This window comes from Loxodonta africana, chromosome 3 (genome assembly GCF_030014295.1).
Source record: "Loxodonta africana isolate mLoxAfr1 chromosome 3, mLoxAfr1.hap2, whole genome shotgun sequence".
Taxonomy (NCBI): Eukaryota; Metazoa; Chordata; class Mammalia; order Proboscidea; family Elephantidae; genus Loxodonta; species Loxodonta africana.
In genome coordinates this window covers 77550294-77564087 of record NC_087344.1, presented here as the reverse complement: position 1 = coordinate 77564087, position 13794 = coordinate 77550294, and the positions used below count along the sequence as shown (strand labels likewise).

General features: G+C 39.7%; 1 protein-coding gene across 10 annotated transcripts in view; it reads left to right on the top strand.

The window, feature by feature from the left end:
• SCMH1 (Scm polycomb group protein homolog 1) overlaps positions 1-13794 on the top strand; it is a 199966-nt gene that overhangs the window by 122969 nt on the left and 63203 nt on the right. For all 10 annotated transcript variants that reach the window (XM_064281805.1, XM_064281804.1, XM_064281803.1 and 7 more), the window contains one exon: positions 305-548. In XM_064281805.1, coding sequence (XP_064137875.1) covers positions 305-548 — 244 coding nt within the window. The remainder of the gene's footprint in view (positions 1-304; positions 549-13794) is intronic.

The window sequence follows — 13794 nt, the reverse complement described above, 5'->3', positions numbered from 1 at the left end:
AATAGTTTATGTCTGTTGTAGGCGGAAGGGAAATTGGATGCAGGAAGAGGGCAAAGTAGTCAACTTTATTTGTAATCTTTTATTTCTTAAAAATAAAAAAAGGTCTAAAGCAAAGATGTCAGTGAAAATGTTAGGATTAACAAAGTAATACTTTGTTATAGTTTGAAATTTATTTAAAAGAAAGACTAAATCTTCATTATAAATCACAGTCACTTTTTAATCATCCCTATGAAATAAATGCAGTCTGCTCGCATACAGCCTCTCTCTTTGTGTCTAGGTCTGTGTATTTCTGTTTCTCATCTAGGAACCACCATCTCCTTCCCACAACTTCTTCAAAATGGGAATGAAGCTAGAAGCTGTGGACAGAAAGAACCCTCATTTCATCTGTCCAGCCACTATTGGGGAGGTGCGGGGCTCAGAGGTGCTCGTCACTTTCGACGGGTGGCGAGGGGCCTTTGACTACTGGTGCCGCTTCGACTCCCGGGACATCTTCCCTGTGGGCTGGTGTTTTTTGACTGGAGACAACCTACAGCCGCCAGGCACAAAAGGTAAAGGCCTCCTCCTGTGGCCCTCGAAACAGGGCCCAAATGATAAGGGAGATTACCTAGGTCTTTCATGATTAGCATATCTTTACCCATTAACGTCACTAACAGGCAGAAAGGAGCAGGGGCCAGCAGTTTAGGTAAAAACCAAGACTTACCAGAGATAATCAGAAACAGTAAGAATTTAGTATCAAACGAAGCCACACATATAGAACTTGGGATAATGTAGAAATCCCTTGCTCTAAATATTCCGGCTTATTCTCAGGCAACTAGCTTATCCCTTACTTTTGTCCCTAACCCATTAAGAGTTTGAATTGTGTCACTTTCAGGGTAGGCATCTTCCTCAGTCCTTATGGGCTTTATGTATGAGCTGGAGTAACTCTGTGTTGTAAAATACTAGAGAACCACTATGGAAGAATGGAAAGAGCATGGGCTTTGAAGTAAGATAGAGTTTGAGTTCTAGCTCTGCCTTTTACCAGCTGTGTGACTTTGGGCAGTTAATTCACCTCTCTAAACTTCAAAGTCCTTATCTATAAAAGACCACCTACTTCATAAAGTTATTGTGAGGAATAAATGAGATTATATGGGTAAAATGTGTACATAATATCTGGCAAATAGCAAATGCTAAACAAATGTTTTTATTGTATTACTGCTGCTATTATGGTTATTATATACTTTGTTATATTTAATATTACTACATAATATGTATTATGTGGTTATTATAACATGCTATATTATCATTATTATAATACCATGCTAAGAATAATCCCTACCAATGGGAGAGTATATATAAAGTACTGGAATGGTGCCACGGAGTAGTTGAACAGTACATGATAGTTCTGATGATCATGATGGTGGAGATGACCCAGGATAAATTTTGAGATAACTGTTCTTTTTAAAGAATGTAATAATAATTTCATCCCCTTAAGTCTATAAGTTCTGGTGAATCTTTGAGGGAATGGAAAGTCACCATATTGTTGGAGGTTCTCTTTTCTAAACCTCTGCTGAATTCATTCACTTAGCCAAATATTTATTGAGCACCTGTTGTAAACCAGGCTGAGGGTACAACAGTGAAGAAGATGAGCAGTGTTCCTGTCCTCATGGCACTTGCATTCTAGTGGGATGTTGTTATTGTCAGCTGCCATTGAGTTTGCCCCCAACTCATGGGGACCCCATGCACAGCAGAAGGAAACACTGCCTGGTCCTGTACCATCCCCATGATTGGTTATAGATCAGACCACTGTGATCCATAGGGTTTTCATTGACTCCTTTTCAGAAGTAGATTGCCAGGCCTGGTTTCCTAGTCTGTCTTGGTCTGGAAGCTCCGTTGAAACCTGTTTAGCATCGTAGCAACACACAAGCCTCCACTGACAGATGGGTGGTAGCAGTGCATGAAGTGCCTTGGCCTGGAATTGAACCCAGATCTCCTGCATGGAAGCAAGAATTCTACCACGGAACCACCACCGCCCCCGTCCCCAAGTGGAGTAAGACAGACAGTAAACACTTAAATCAAGAGGTAAACAATATATCATTTCAGAGAGAAAATTTCCTTAGATAGAAATAAGATAATTTCCTCAGGAAATAAAACAATTGAGAATGATCAGATAGTGACAGTGGAGGTGTGGGTGTCGACGGAGCTCTTTGTTTAGCAGGTCTTGCTGCGTTAGTCGCCATGGAGTTGGATCCCACTCCTGACAACCCCGTGTGTGTCAGAGGAGAATGTGCTCCTTGGGATTTTCAGGTCTGTGACCTTTCGGAAGCAGATCACCGGGACTTTCTGCAGAGGTGCCTCTGGGTGGCCTCAGACCACCACCCTGTTGGCTGGTAGTCTACTGCCTAACTGTTCGCGCCTCCCAGGGACCCTTTATTGAGGTATAATTGACATAAAATAAACTGCACATATTTAAAATATTCATAGTATGCAGTTTGAACAGTTAGTTGTTTGTTTTATAGATACATCCATGAAACCATTATTGCAATCGAGATAATGAACATATCCATTACCCCCAAAATCTTCCTGTACCCCTTTGTGGAAGAGGAGCTTCTTCTTTAGATAGAATTCCTTTTTAGGAAAATTTATCTGAAAAGGTGATAACTGAATTGAGATCTAAATGATGAGAAGGAGCCAGCCAAAGAAAGAGCATTCCAAACAGGCAGATGTAACAGCTCATACAATGGTGCTGAGTCATGAATGAACTTAGCATGTTTCAAGGTCAGAAAGAAGGCTGGTGTAGCTAGAATGCAGTGTGTGAGGGGGAGAATAATATCAAGATGGTACTGGGAAAGTTAGCAGTGGACAAATTATGTAGGACTTTGTAAGTCAGAGTGATAATTTTTAATTTTATTCTAAATATACTGAGGAACTATTAGAGGGTTCTAAGCAAAGGAGTAACAAGATCTAATTTACTTTTAAAAGTCATTTTGACCTGTATCCAGAATATATAAAGAATGCTTACAACTCAACAATAAAAAAAAAATAGGCAAAAAATTTGAATAGACATTTAAAACCAAACCTGTTGCCATCGAGTCGATTCCGACTCATAGCGACCCTCCTATATGACAGAGTTGAACTGCCCCATAGTTTCCAAGGAGCACCTGGCGGATTTGAACTGCAGACCCTTTGGTTAGCAGCCGTAGCACATAACCACTACGCCACCAGCGTTTCCAAAGGAGATATACCAATGGCCAATAAGCACATGAAAAGATGCTCAACATCATTAGTCACTATTGTTTATTGTTGTTGTTATTGTTAATTGCTGCCAAGTTGATTGCAACTCATGGAAACCCCATGGGTACAGAGTAGAACTGCTCCATAGAGTTTTTAAGGTTATTACTTTTCAGAAGCAGGTAGCCAGGCCCGTGTTCCAAGGCACCTTTGTGGGTTTGAACTGCCAGCCTTTCAGCTTGTAGTTGAGCACTTAAACGTTTGTACCACCCAGAGACTCCTCATTAGTCACTAAACCCGTTCTAGTTGAGTGGATTCCGACTCATAGCAACCCTATTAGTCACTAGGGAAATCCAAACCAAAACATAGTGAGATACTACTTCACACCCATAAGTATGGCTATAATCAAAAGATGGACAATAACAAGTGTTGGTGAAGACGTGGAGAAAGTGGAACCTTCATACGTTGCTGGTGAGATTGTAAAATGCTGCAGCCACTTCGGAAAACAGCTTGGAAGTTACTCAAAATGTTAAAAATAGAGTTACCACATGTCCCAGAAATTCTACTCCTAGGTATATACCCAAGAGAATTGAAAACATATAGACACACAAGCCATATGCATGAATGTTCATCATAGTGTCATTCATAATAGCCAAAAAAGTGGGAACAACCCAAATGTCCATTTACTGATGAATGGATAAGCAAAATGTGGTATATCGTATAACGAAGTATTATTTAACAATAAAAGAAAATGAAGTACTAATACAGCTACAACATGGATGTACCTTAAAAACATTATGCTAAGTGAAAGAAGCCAGTCACAAAAGACCATACGTTGTATGATTCTATTTATATGAGATGCCTAGAGTAGGCAAATACATAGAGACGTATATAAATTAGCAGCTGCCAGGAGGTGGGCTGAGCAGGGTGGGGAGTGACTGCTAATGGGTATTTTTTTGTGTGTGTGGTTTTTTGGGTTTTTTGAGGCAATAAAGATGCTTTAAAATTAGATAGGAGTGATGTTTTCACAACTCTGTGAAGATGCTCAAAACCACTGAGTTGTATACTTTCAAAGGGTGAAGTTTATGGTATGTGAGTTATATGTCAATAAAGCTATTATTGAAATCACTTGGGCTGTTCTATGGAGAATAGGTTGTACAGTAGTAGCTATGGAAGAAGGAAGAGTTGATGGTTGCTTAGATTAGGATCGTGGCATACAGGTGGAGGTAAATTACGGTAGGATGGGCAAGATACACTTCTTGGCTCAGAAAAGTAGCACTCCTCTCTGTGCTTCAAGAAACAAGTGCCCTGTGGTTGATACAGGAAATCCATTGCCATCCCTGCAAGCCCTGTGAGATGACAACTGTGGAAACAGCAAGGAGAGAGGTGCCTTGGCAGTGGTGGTAGAGTCATTTTTGTTTACTTGAAACCAAAACATGACATGCTTTGGTGTTCCAGGTTTAATTCAGTTAGTAGGTTGACTTTCTCACTTTCTTGCCTAGATAATTCTCTATTTTGACTGGTAGATCTCCTAGAGCAGTTAGGCTGTTGTCCAGAGCCAGAAGAGCTGAGAGTCCTTGTGTCCAGAAATTGCTGGACATGCATTCCTCCCTGACTATACACTATGCTGATAAGAAATATGACTCACTCTGTGGTTGAAGCTTCCAGAGGAGTTTACTATTTTCCCCTCCTCTTTTGTGTCTCTCTGGAGACTGATTTTTAACAGAAAATGGCCAAAAGTACCAGGCTCAGAAGGTAGAGAGAGACGTTCTACCAGATGGCATTTCCAGACCAAGTTCTTTGGTCATCATTCCACTAGCCAGGTTGTTTCCTTCAACAGTTCCCTTTTCCCTCATCTCATACCCTCAGTAGGTCCTACAGTATAACTTTCAGGAACAGCAGAGATCCAGCCATCTCAGTGTCCTGGCTAAGGAGCAAGTGACATACTATGGAAAAAATGTGGTTACTCAACTCATTTTCACAAAACAAGATGTTCTCTGTGTGTGAGCCTCTTTCTCTTTCAGTCATACTATCTCCTCCTTCCTTCCCAACTTCTGGTAGTGTGCAAATGTTAAAAAAATTCAGAATAAGATGAGATTGTTTCTTGCAGCAAATAGGAGAAAATACTAATACTCGTTTAATGTTCTTTTGAAAACATTACTTCATTTTACCCTTCTGATAACTCTGAACTAGGTATAATTATATTCAGATACATTTCATTTATGAGAAAACTAAAGCTCAGAAATTAAGTGGCATGGATCTGTTGATATTTGAGTCTACAGGGAGAGACCATGGAGATATTTTGGTAGGGCCAGCTATCAGAACCAACATCAGTTTGAGCCATATTGCCTTCACATGTTCGATTTTCTTTGTCTCTTGTACTCTTCCCCATTCTCCTTTGGGCTCTCTTCTTCAAAGCATCATTTGAGCCCTGGATTTTGACTTCGAGATCCTGATATGAAATAAGAAAGAAAAAGTGGGGTATAATGTGAGAGCACTGAACTGAGTTCTAGTCCCACCTGGACCACAAACTTGTTTTGTGTCTTAGAACAAGTTATTTCTATATGTGAGAGGTTGAATAGATGATCCTCAAGCTCTCTTCCACCTCTGTGATTCTGTATGATTTTATGTCCTTGGGAATAAGTAACAAGTGACTCTTGTGACTCTCCTACTTGATTCCAGATCACTTATCACCTAGCTGTGCCCTCTAGCCATATGTGGCTCTGCCTATGTATGGGAGGTTTTGCATGCAAGCTGTTTGCTACCTGTCCTTTTTTTCTTTGCTAAGCCGGTGGTATCCTTTATAACACCTAAATCCCTAGGGCCAAGCCCAACTCTGATGGGCGACAACTACCAAGCTTATGACCACTAAGCTTGCAACTAATCCAAGGTATATGGCAGATGCTTTTCTTTAACCTTTTACTCTTTTGTGACATAAAATAGAACTGAAACAGAAGCATGACTTGCTTTTGAAATTTAAAAAACAAAATAAGACTTTGGACCAGTTGGCATGACCATGATCCTAATCAGGCCATTATTGTTGTTAGGTATCATTGAGTCGATTCTGACTCATAGCAACCCCATGTGACAGGGTAGAACCACCCCCATAGGATTTTCTTGGCTATAATCTTCATGGAAGCCGATCACCAAGAATCTGTCAGAGAGCCATTGGGTGGGCTCAAATCACCAACCTTTCGGTTAGCAGCCAAGCGCTTTACCATTGTTCCACCAGGCTCTTTACCAGGCCATTAGCATCATAATTCACTTAACCTCCTCCTTGCTGTGATTTCAGGCTGCACAAGCCAGTTTCAGATCATAGCTTACCTTCCTATGTAGTTTTACAACAGGATGAGAACATGAGATCCAAGCTCCTTCATATTTATATTTTTATTATAAATTAATATATTGCTACTCCGCATTATACATCAGCCTCCTTTGACTTCATATAATGTAAACTGGGTCTGATACAAATATGGGAGTTCAGTGGAATGTGGCTCTTGAGCACGACTGTTGGAATAAATGGTCAGCCACCTCTCTGCCCCCTCAGCCTACCCTTTCTACCTGTGACAGGTTTTGTTGTACAAAAACTGACCCATTGCTGACTAAGTGCTGTGGTTGGTATGCCGGAGTCTTACCCTGGTCGGGAGGATAAGAATTTGATGCTTAAAAAGAACACTTTCAGAGTGTCTCTCCCATTTTTCTGTTTTTACTTGAAATGTTTCAGAAAAGTGTTTTCCATGCTTTATGAATGTTCTCTTCCTTGTTGTAAAACTGTGTAGGAAATTATGCTCTTATCACTTTGGGATTCTGTCTCAAAAAGAGAGTCGATTAAATTGTAACCCTTGACTATGGAGGGTAAAACTAGGGTAAAGGCAAGAATAACACAACCAAGGCTAATGTATATATAGGTCATAGCATGTAGGTCAACTGATAAACTGTTGGATTTTCTTTGTCCATTCATCCATCTAAATTCTAACTATCAAGTTACAACTAAGTGCTAGTCATTGGACCAGTTGATGGGAATTGTCCCTTTAGAGTTTGCGGTTTTGTGACATTATAGACTAGTAGAGAAATACAACATTGGATAATAAAATGCAGGACCTGTAACCTAAATTGGAGGAGTTGGAGGTCCAAGAAGGCTTTTGAATGAAGTGACATCTAAGCTGAAACCTCAAGAAAGAGTTCTAGCTAGTAGTGGGAACAGATAAGTGAAGGCCCAGAGGTTTTAAAAAAAAAAAAAAATGTGGTTGAGGAACTCAAAAATGCTTAAATGGATAGATTGTAGAGTATAAGTAGAAAACCAGAAAGAGATAAGGCTGGAGAGGAAAGCACAGGAAATGCACAGCTTCCCTTGTAGACTATTTTAAGGATCTGGGTCTTTAAGAGCAATGAAAGCCATTGCATGAGCTTTAAGTATGGAGTTAGCAGTCAGATTTGTGTCTTAGAAGAACCATTCTGGCAGCAGTGAAAGAGAAGTGGCTTCTAGAAGCTAGAGTTGTTGTTGTTGTTCGGTGCCATTCAGTCAGTTCCTACTCGTAGTGCCCCTGTGTAAAACAGAACGAAACAGTGCCTGGTCCTGCGCCATCCTCGCAATCATTGTTATGCTAGAGAGTTGTTGCACTGTTGCAGCCATGGTGTCAGTCCATCTTGTCGAGCGTCTTCCTCTTTTTCCTCTGTTTCACTGACCCTCTACTTTACCAAGTGCGATGGCCTTCTCCAGGGACCGATCCCTCCTGATAACATGTCCAAAGTTTGTGAGATGTAGTCTCACCATTCTTGCTTGTAAGGAGAATTCTGGTTGTACTTCTTTCAAAACAGATTTGTTCATTCTTTTGGCAGTCTGTGGTATATTCAGTATTCTTCACCAACACCACAATTCAGAGGTGTCATTTCTTCTTCCATCTTCATTATTCATCATCCAGCTTTCGCATGCATATGAGGTGACTGAAAACACCATGGCTTGGGTCAGGTGCACCTTAGTCTTCAAGGTGACATCTTTGCTTTGTAAAACTTCAAAGAGGTTTTTTGCAGCAGATTTGCCCAGAGCAGTGCATCTTTTGATTTCTTGACTGCTGATTCCATGGGTGTTGATTGTGGATCCAAGTAAAATGAAATCCTTTACAACTTTAATCTTTTCTCCATTTATCATGATGTTGCTTATTGGTCCAGTTGTGAGGATTTTTGTTTTCTTTATGTTAAGGTGTAATCCATACTGAAGGCTGTGGTCTTTAATCTTCATCAGTAAGTGCTTCAAGTCCTCTTCACTTTCAGCAAGCAAGGTTGTGTCATCTGCATAATGCAGGTCGTTAATGAGTCTTCCTCCAATCCTGATGCCCCCATTCTTCTTCATATAGTCTAGCTTCTTAGAATATTTTCTCCACATGCAGAATGAATAAGTATGGTGAAAGGATACAACCCTGGAGCACACCTTTCCTGACTTTAAACCACACAGTATACCCTTGTTCTATTCAAATGACTGCCTCTTGATCAATGTACACACGATGCACAATGAAGTGTTTTGGAATCCCCATTCTTTGCAGTGTTACCCATAATTTGTTACGATCCACACAGTCAAATGCCTTTGCATAGTCAATAAAACATAGGTAAACATCTTTCTGGTATTCTCTGCTTTCAGCCAGGATCCATGTGACATCAGCAGTGATATTCCTGGTTCCAGGTCCTCTTCTGAATCTGACTTGAATTTCTGGCAGTTTCCTGTCGATGTACTGCTGCAACTGCTTTTGAATGATCTTCAGTAAAATTTTACTTGCATGTGATGTTAATGATATTGTTCAATAATTTCCACATTCAGTTGGATCACCTTTCTTGGGAATAGGCATACACATGGATCTCTTCCAGTTGGTTGGCCAGGTACCTGTCTTCCAAATTTCTTGGCATAGACAAGTGCGCACCTCCAGTGCTGCATGCATTTGTTGAAACATCTCAAATGGTATTTCATCAATTCCTGGAGCCTTGTTTTTCGCCAGTGTCTTCAATGCAGCTTGAACTTCTTCCTTCAGTACCATCAGTTCCTGATCATATGCTACCTCCTGAAAGGGTTGAACGTCAACCAATTCTTTTTGGTATAGTGACTCTGTGTATTCCTTCCATCTTCTTCTGATACTTCCTGCATCATTTAATATTTTCCCCATAGAATCCTTCAGTATTGAGACTCAAGGCTTAAATTTTTTCTTCAGTTCTTTCAGCTTGAGAAATGCCAAGCATGTTCTTCCCTTTTGGTTTTCTATCTCCAGGTCTTTACACATGTCATCATAATACTTTGTCTTCTCAAGCTGCCCTTTGAAATCTTCTGTTCAGCTCTTTTACTTCATCATTTCTTCCTTTTGCTTTACCTACTCGACATTTAAGAGCAAGTTTTAGAATCTCTTCTGACATCCATTTTGATCTTTTCTTTCTTTCCTGTCTTTTTGATGACCTTTTGCTTTCTTCATGTATGATGTCCTTGATGTCATTCCACAGCTTATCTGGTCATTAGTGTTCGGTACACCAAATCTATTCTTGAGATGATCTCTAAATTCAGGTGGGATATATTCAAGGTTGTACTTTGGCTCTTGTGGACTTGTTCTAATTTTCATGAGTTTCAACTTGAACTTGCATATGAGCAATTGATAGTCTGTTCCACAGTCAGCCCCTAGCCTTGTACAGACTGATAATATTGAGCTTTTCCATGATCTTTTTCCACAGATGTAGTTGACTTGATTCCTGTGAATTCCATCTGATGAGGTCCACTTGTATAATCACCATTTATGTTGGTGGAAAAAGGTATTTGCTATCAAGAAGTCACTGGTCTCTAAAATTCTGTCATGCTATCTCCAGGATCATTTCTATCACCAAGACCATATTTTCTTTCTTCTTTGTTTCCAACTTTCACATTCCAATCACCAGTAATTATCAAATGTATCCTGATTGCATATTCAATCAATTTCAGACTCCAGAAATTGGTAAAAATCTTCAGTTTCTTCATCTTTGGCCTTAGCGATTGGTACGTAAATTTGAATAATAGTTGTGTTAACTAGTCTTCCTTGTAGTTATATGAATATTATCCTATCACTGACAGTGTTGTGCTTCAGAATAGATCTTGAAATGTTCTTTTTTGACAATGAATGGAATGCCATTCCTCTTCAAGTTGTCTTCTGGCATAGTAGACCATATGATTGTCTGATTCAAAATGGCCAGTACCAGTCCATTTCAGCTCACTAATGCCTAGGATATCAATGTTTTTGCCGTCCATTTCATTTTTGGCAATAGAAGCTAGAGGCAGAGATAAAAGCAAGCTATTGTAATATTCTTCCAAGTGAAAGGTAGAAATTGAGGCTGAGACAGAGCTGTAGGAAAGATAAGAATATTGTGGGGAGGGGACTTTTTTTTTTATAAAGACGCCAAAATATAAGGTCTTAAAGATTATTTTAACACCTATCATATTTATTTATTTATTTAAGGATTAACTCCCACAACATGTAAGATAATGCTAGATTTTCAGTGTAAACACTAATGAGGGAACTAAAATTCTTCTTTCTGCCATCTCTAGGAAGTTTCTACCTGCACTCCCTGTTTAATCGAACTGACTTATTAACTGCATCTTTATATCCCTAGCTCTTAACACATAGTAGTTATTCAGTATTTGCTGAGTAAAATAGGTAATGCTGTATTTTCTTTTTTTAAATTTTTTTATTGTACTTTAGATAAAGGTTTACAGAGCAAACTAGTTTCTCATTAAACAATTAATACACATATTGTTTTGTGACGTTGGCTGCCAACCCCATGACATGTCAACACTTTCCCTTTCTCTACCTTGGGTTCCCCATTACCAGCTTTGCTACCCGCTACTGCCTTCTCATCATTGTCCCCGGGCTGGTGTGCCCACTTAGTCTCATTTTGTTTTATGGCCTGTCTAATCTTTGGCTGAAGGGAGAACCTCAGGAGTGACTTCATTACTGAGCTATAATGGTGTCCGGGTACCATACTCTAGGGGTTTCTCCAGTCTCTGTCAGACCAGTAAGTCTGATTTTTTTTTTTTTTTTTGTGATTTAAACTTTGTTCTGCTTTTTTCTCTAGCTCTGTCTGGGACCTTCTGTTGTGATCCCTGTCAGAGCAGTCAGTGGTGGTAGCCAGGCCTCATCTAGTTTTGCTGGACTTAGCATGGTGGAGGCTGTGGTAACTGTGGTCCATTAGTCCTTTGGACCAATCTCTCCCTTGTGTCATTGATTTTCTTTGTTCTCCCTTGCTCCAGATGAGGTGAGATCAATGGAGTGTCTTAGATGGCCACTCACAAGCTTTTAAGACCCCAGGCGCTACTCACCAAAGTAAAATGTAAAACATTTTCTTTATAAACTATGCTATGCCAGTTGAGCTAGATGTTCCCTAAGACCTCAGCCCTGAGCCCTGTAATTTGGTCCCGCAGAGAGTTTGGATGTGTCTGTGGAGCTTACATGGCCTTGCCTTGGACAAGTTATGCTGACAAGTTGTGTACTGTCTTACCCTTCCCTGAAGTTACCACTTATCTATTGTCTATTTAGTGTGTTTTCCTCCCACCCTTCTCCTCCCTCATAAAGATTGTTTATTTTTGTGTGTAAACCTTTCATGAGTTTTTATAGTAGTGTTCTTATACAATATTTGCCCTTTTGTGATTGACTTATTTCACTCAGCATAATGACCTCCAGATTTATCCATGTTGTGAGATGCTTTGCAGATTCATCATTGCTCTTTATCATTGCATAGTATCCTATTGTGTGTATGTACCACAGTTTGTTTATCCATTCCTGTGTTGATGGGCTTCTAGGCTGTTTCCATCTTTTTGCTATTGTGAATAATGCTGCAGTGAACATGGGTGTGCATGCCTATTCCTATGACGGCTCTTACCTCTCTAGGATATATTCCTAGCAGTGGGATTACTGGATCATATGGTATTTCTATTTCTAGCTTTTTAAGGAAGCACCATATCATTTTCCAAAATGGTTGTACCATTTTGCATTCCCACCAGCCGTGCATAAGAGCTTCAGTCTCCCCACAGCTGCTCCAACATTTGTTATTTTCTCTTTTTTTGATTCCTGCCAGTAATGTCAGGGTGAGATATTATCTCATTGTAGTTTTGATTTGTATTTTCTAATGGCTAGCATTTCCTCATGTGTCCATTAGCCACTTGAATGTCTTCTCTGGCAAAGTGTCTGTTCATATCTTTTGCCAATTTTTTAATTGGATTATTTGTCTTTTTGTTGTAGAGGTGTTGGATTTTCCTGTAGATTTTAGAGATTAGACCTTTGCGGGATTTGTCATAGCCAAAATTTCTTCCCAGTCTGTAGGTTCTCTTTTTACTTTTGTCATGGATTGAATTATGTCCCCCAGGAAATGTGTATTATCAATTTGGCCGGGCCATGATTCCCAGTATTGTGTGGTTGTCCTCCATTTTGTGATTGTAATTTTTTGTTAAAGAGGATTAAGGTGGAATTGTAACACCACCCTTACCCAGGTCACACCCCTGATCCAGTGTAAGGGAGTTTCCCTGGGGTGTGGCCTATACCACCTTTCATCTTACAAGAGATGAAAGGAAAGCAAGCAGAGAGATGGGGACCTCATACCACCAAGAAAGCAGCACTGGGAGCAAAGCACATCCTTTAGACCCAGGGTACCTGAGCAGAGAAGCTCCTAGTCCTGGGGAAGACTGACAAGAAAAACCTTGTTCCAGAGCCAACAAAGAGAAAAAGAATTCCCCTGGAGCTGACACCCTGAATTTGGACTTCTACTTTTCTGTGAGAAAATAAACTCTTTGTTAAAGCCAGCCACTTGTGGTATTTCTGTTATAGCAGCACTAGATAACTAAGACAATTCTTTTGGTGAAATCTTTTGATTGGCGTGTGTTTAATTTTTAGAAGATCCCAGTTTTTTAGCTTTATCTTCTGGTGTTTATGTATTGTTAGTTATGGTTTGTATCCTGCTAATGCCATGTATTAGGGCCTCTAAAGTTAATCCTGTTTTATCTTCTATGATCTTTATAGTTTTGGGTTTTATATTTAGGTCTCTGATCCATTTTGAATTAGTTTTTGTGTATGGTGTGAGGTGTGAGTCCTGTTTCTTTTTTTTTGCATTTGGACATCCAGTTTTGCCTGTATCATTTGTTAAAAAGAACGTCTTTTCCCCATTTGATGGACTTTGGGCCTTTGTTGAAGATCAAGTGACCTTAAGTGGATGGATTTACATCTGGGTTCTCAATTCTGTTCCTTTGGCCTATATATCTGTTGGTGTACCAGTACCAGGCTGTTTTGACTACCATAGCTGTATAGTAGGTTCTGAGGTCAGGTAGTACAAGTCCTCCTACTTTATTCTTCTTCTTCAATAGTGCTTTACTTATCCGGGGCCTCTTCCCTTTCCATGATTAGTTTTTCTATCTATTTAAAGAATGCTGTGGGTATTTGGATCCGGGTTGCATTGTATTTGTAGATTGCTTTGGGTAGAATTGACATTTTCACAATGTTAAGTCTACCTATCCATGAGCATGGTATGTTTTTCCATTTCTGAAGGCCTCATTTGGTTTCTTGCAGTAGTGTTTTGTAGTTTTCTTTGTATAGATCT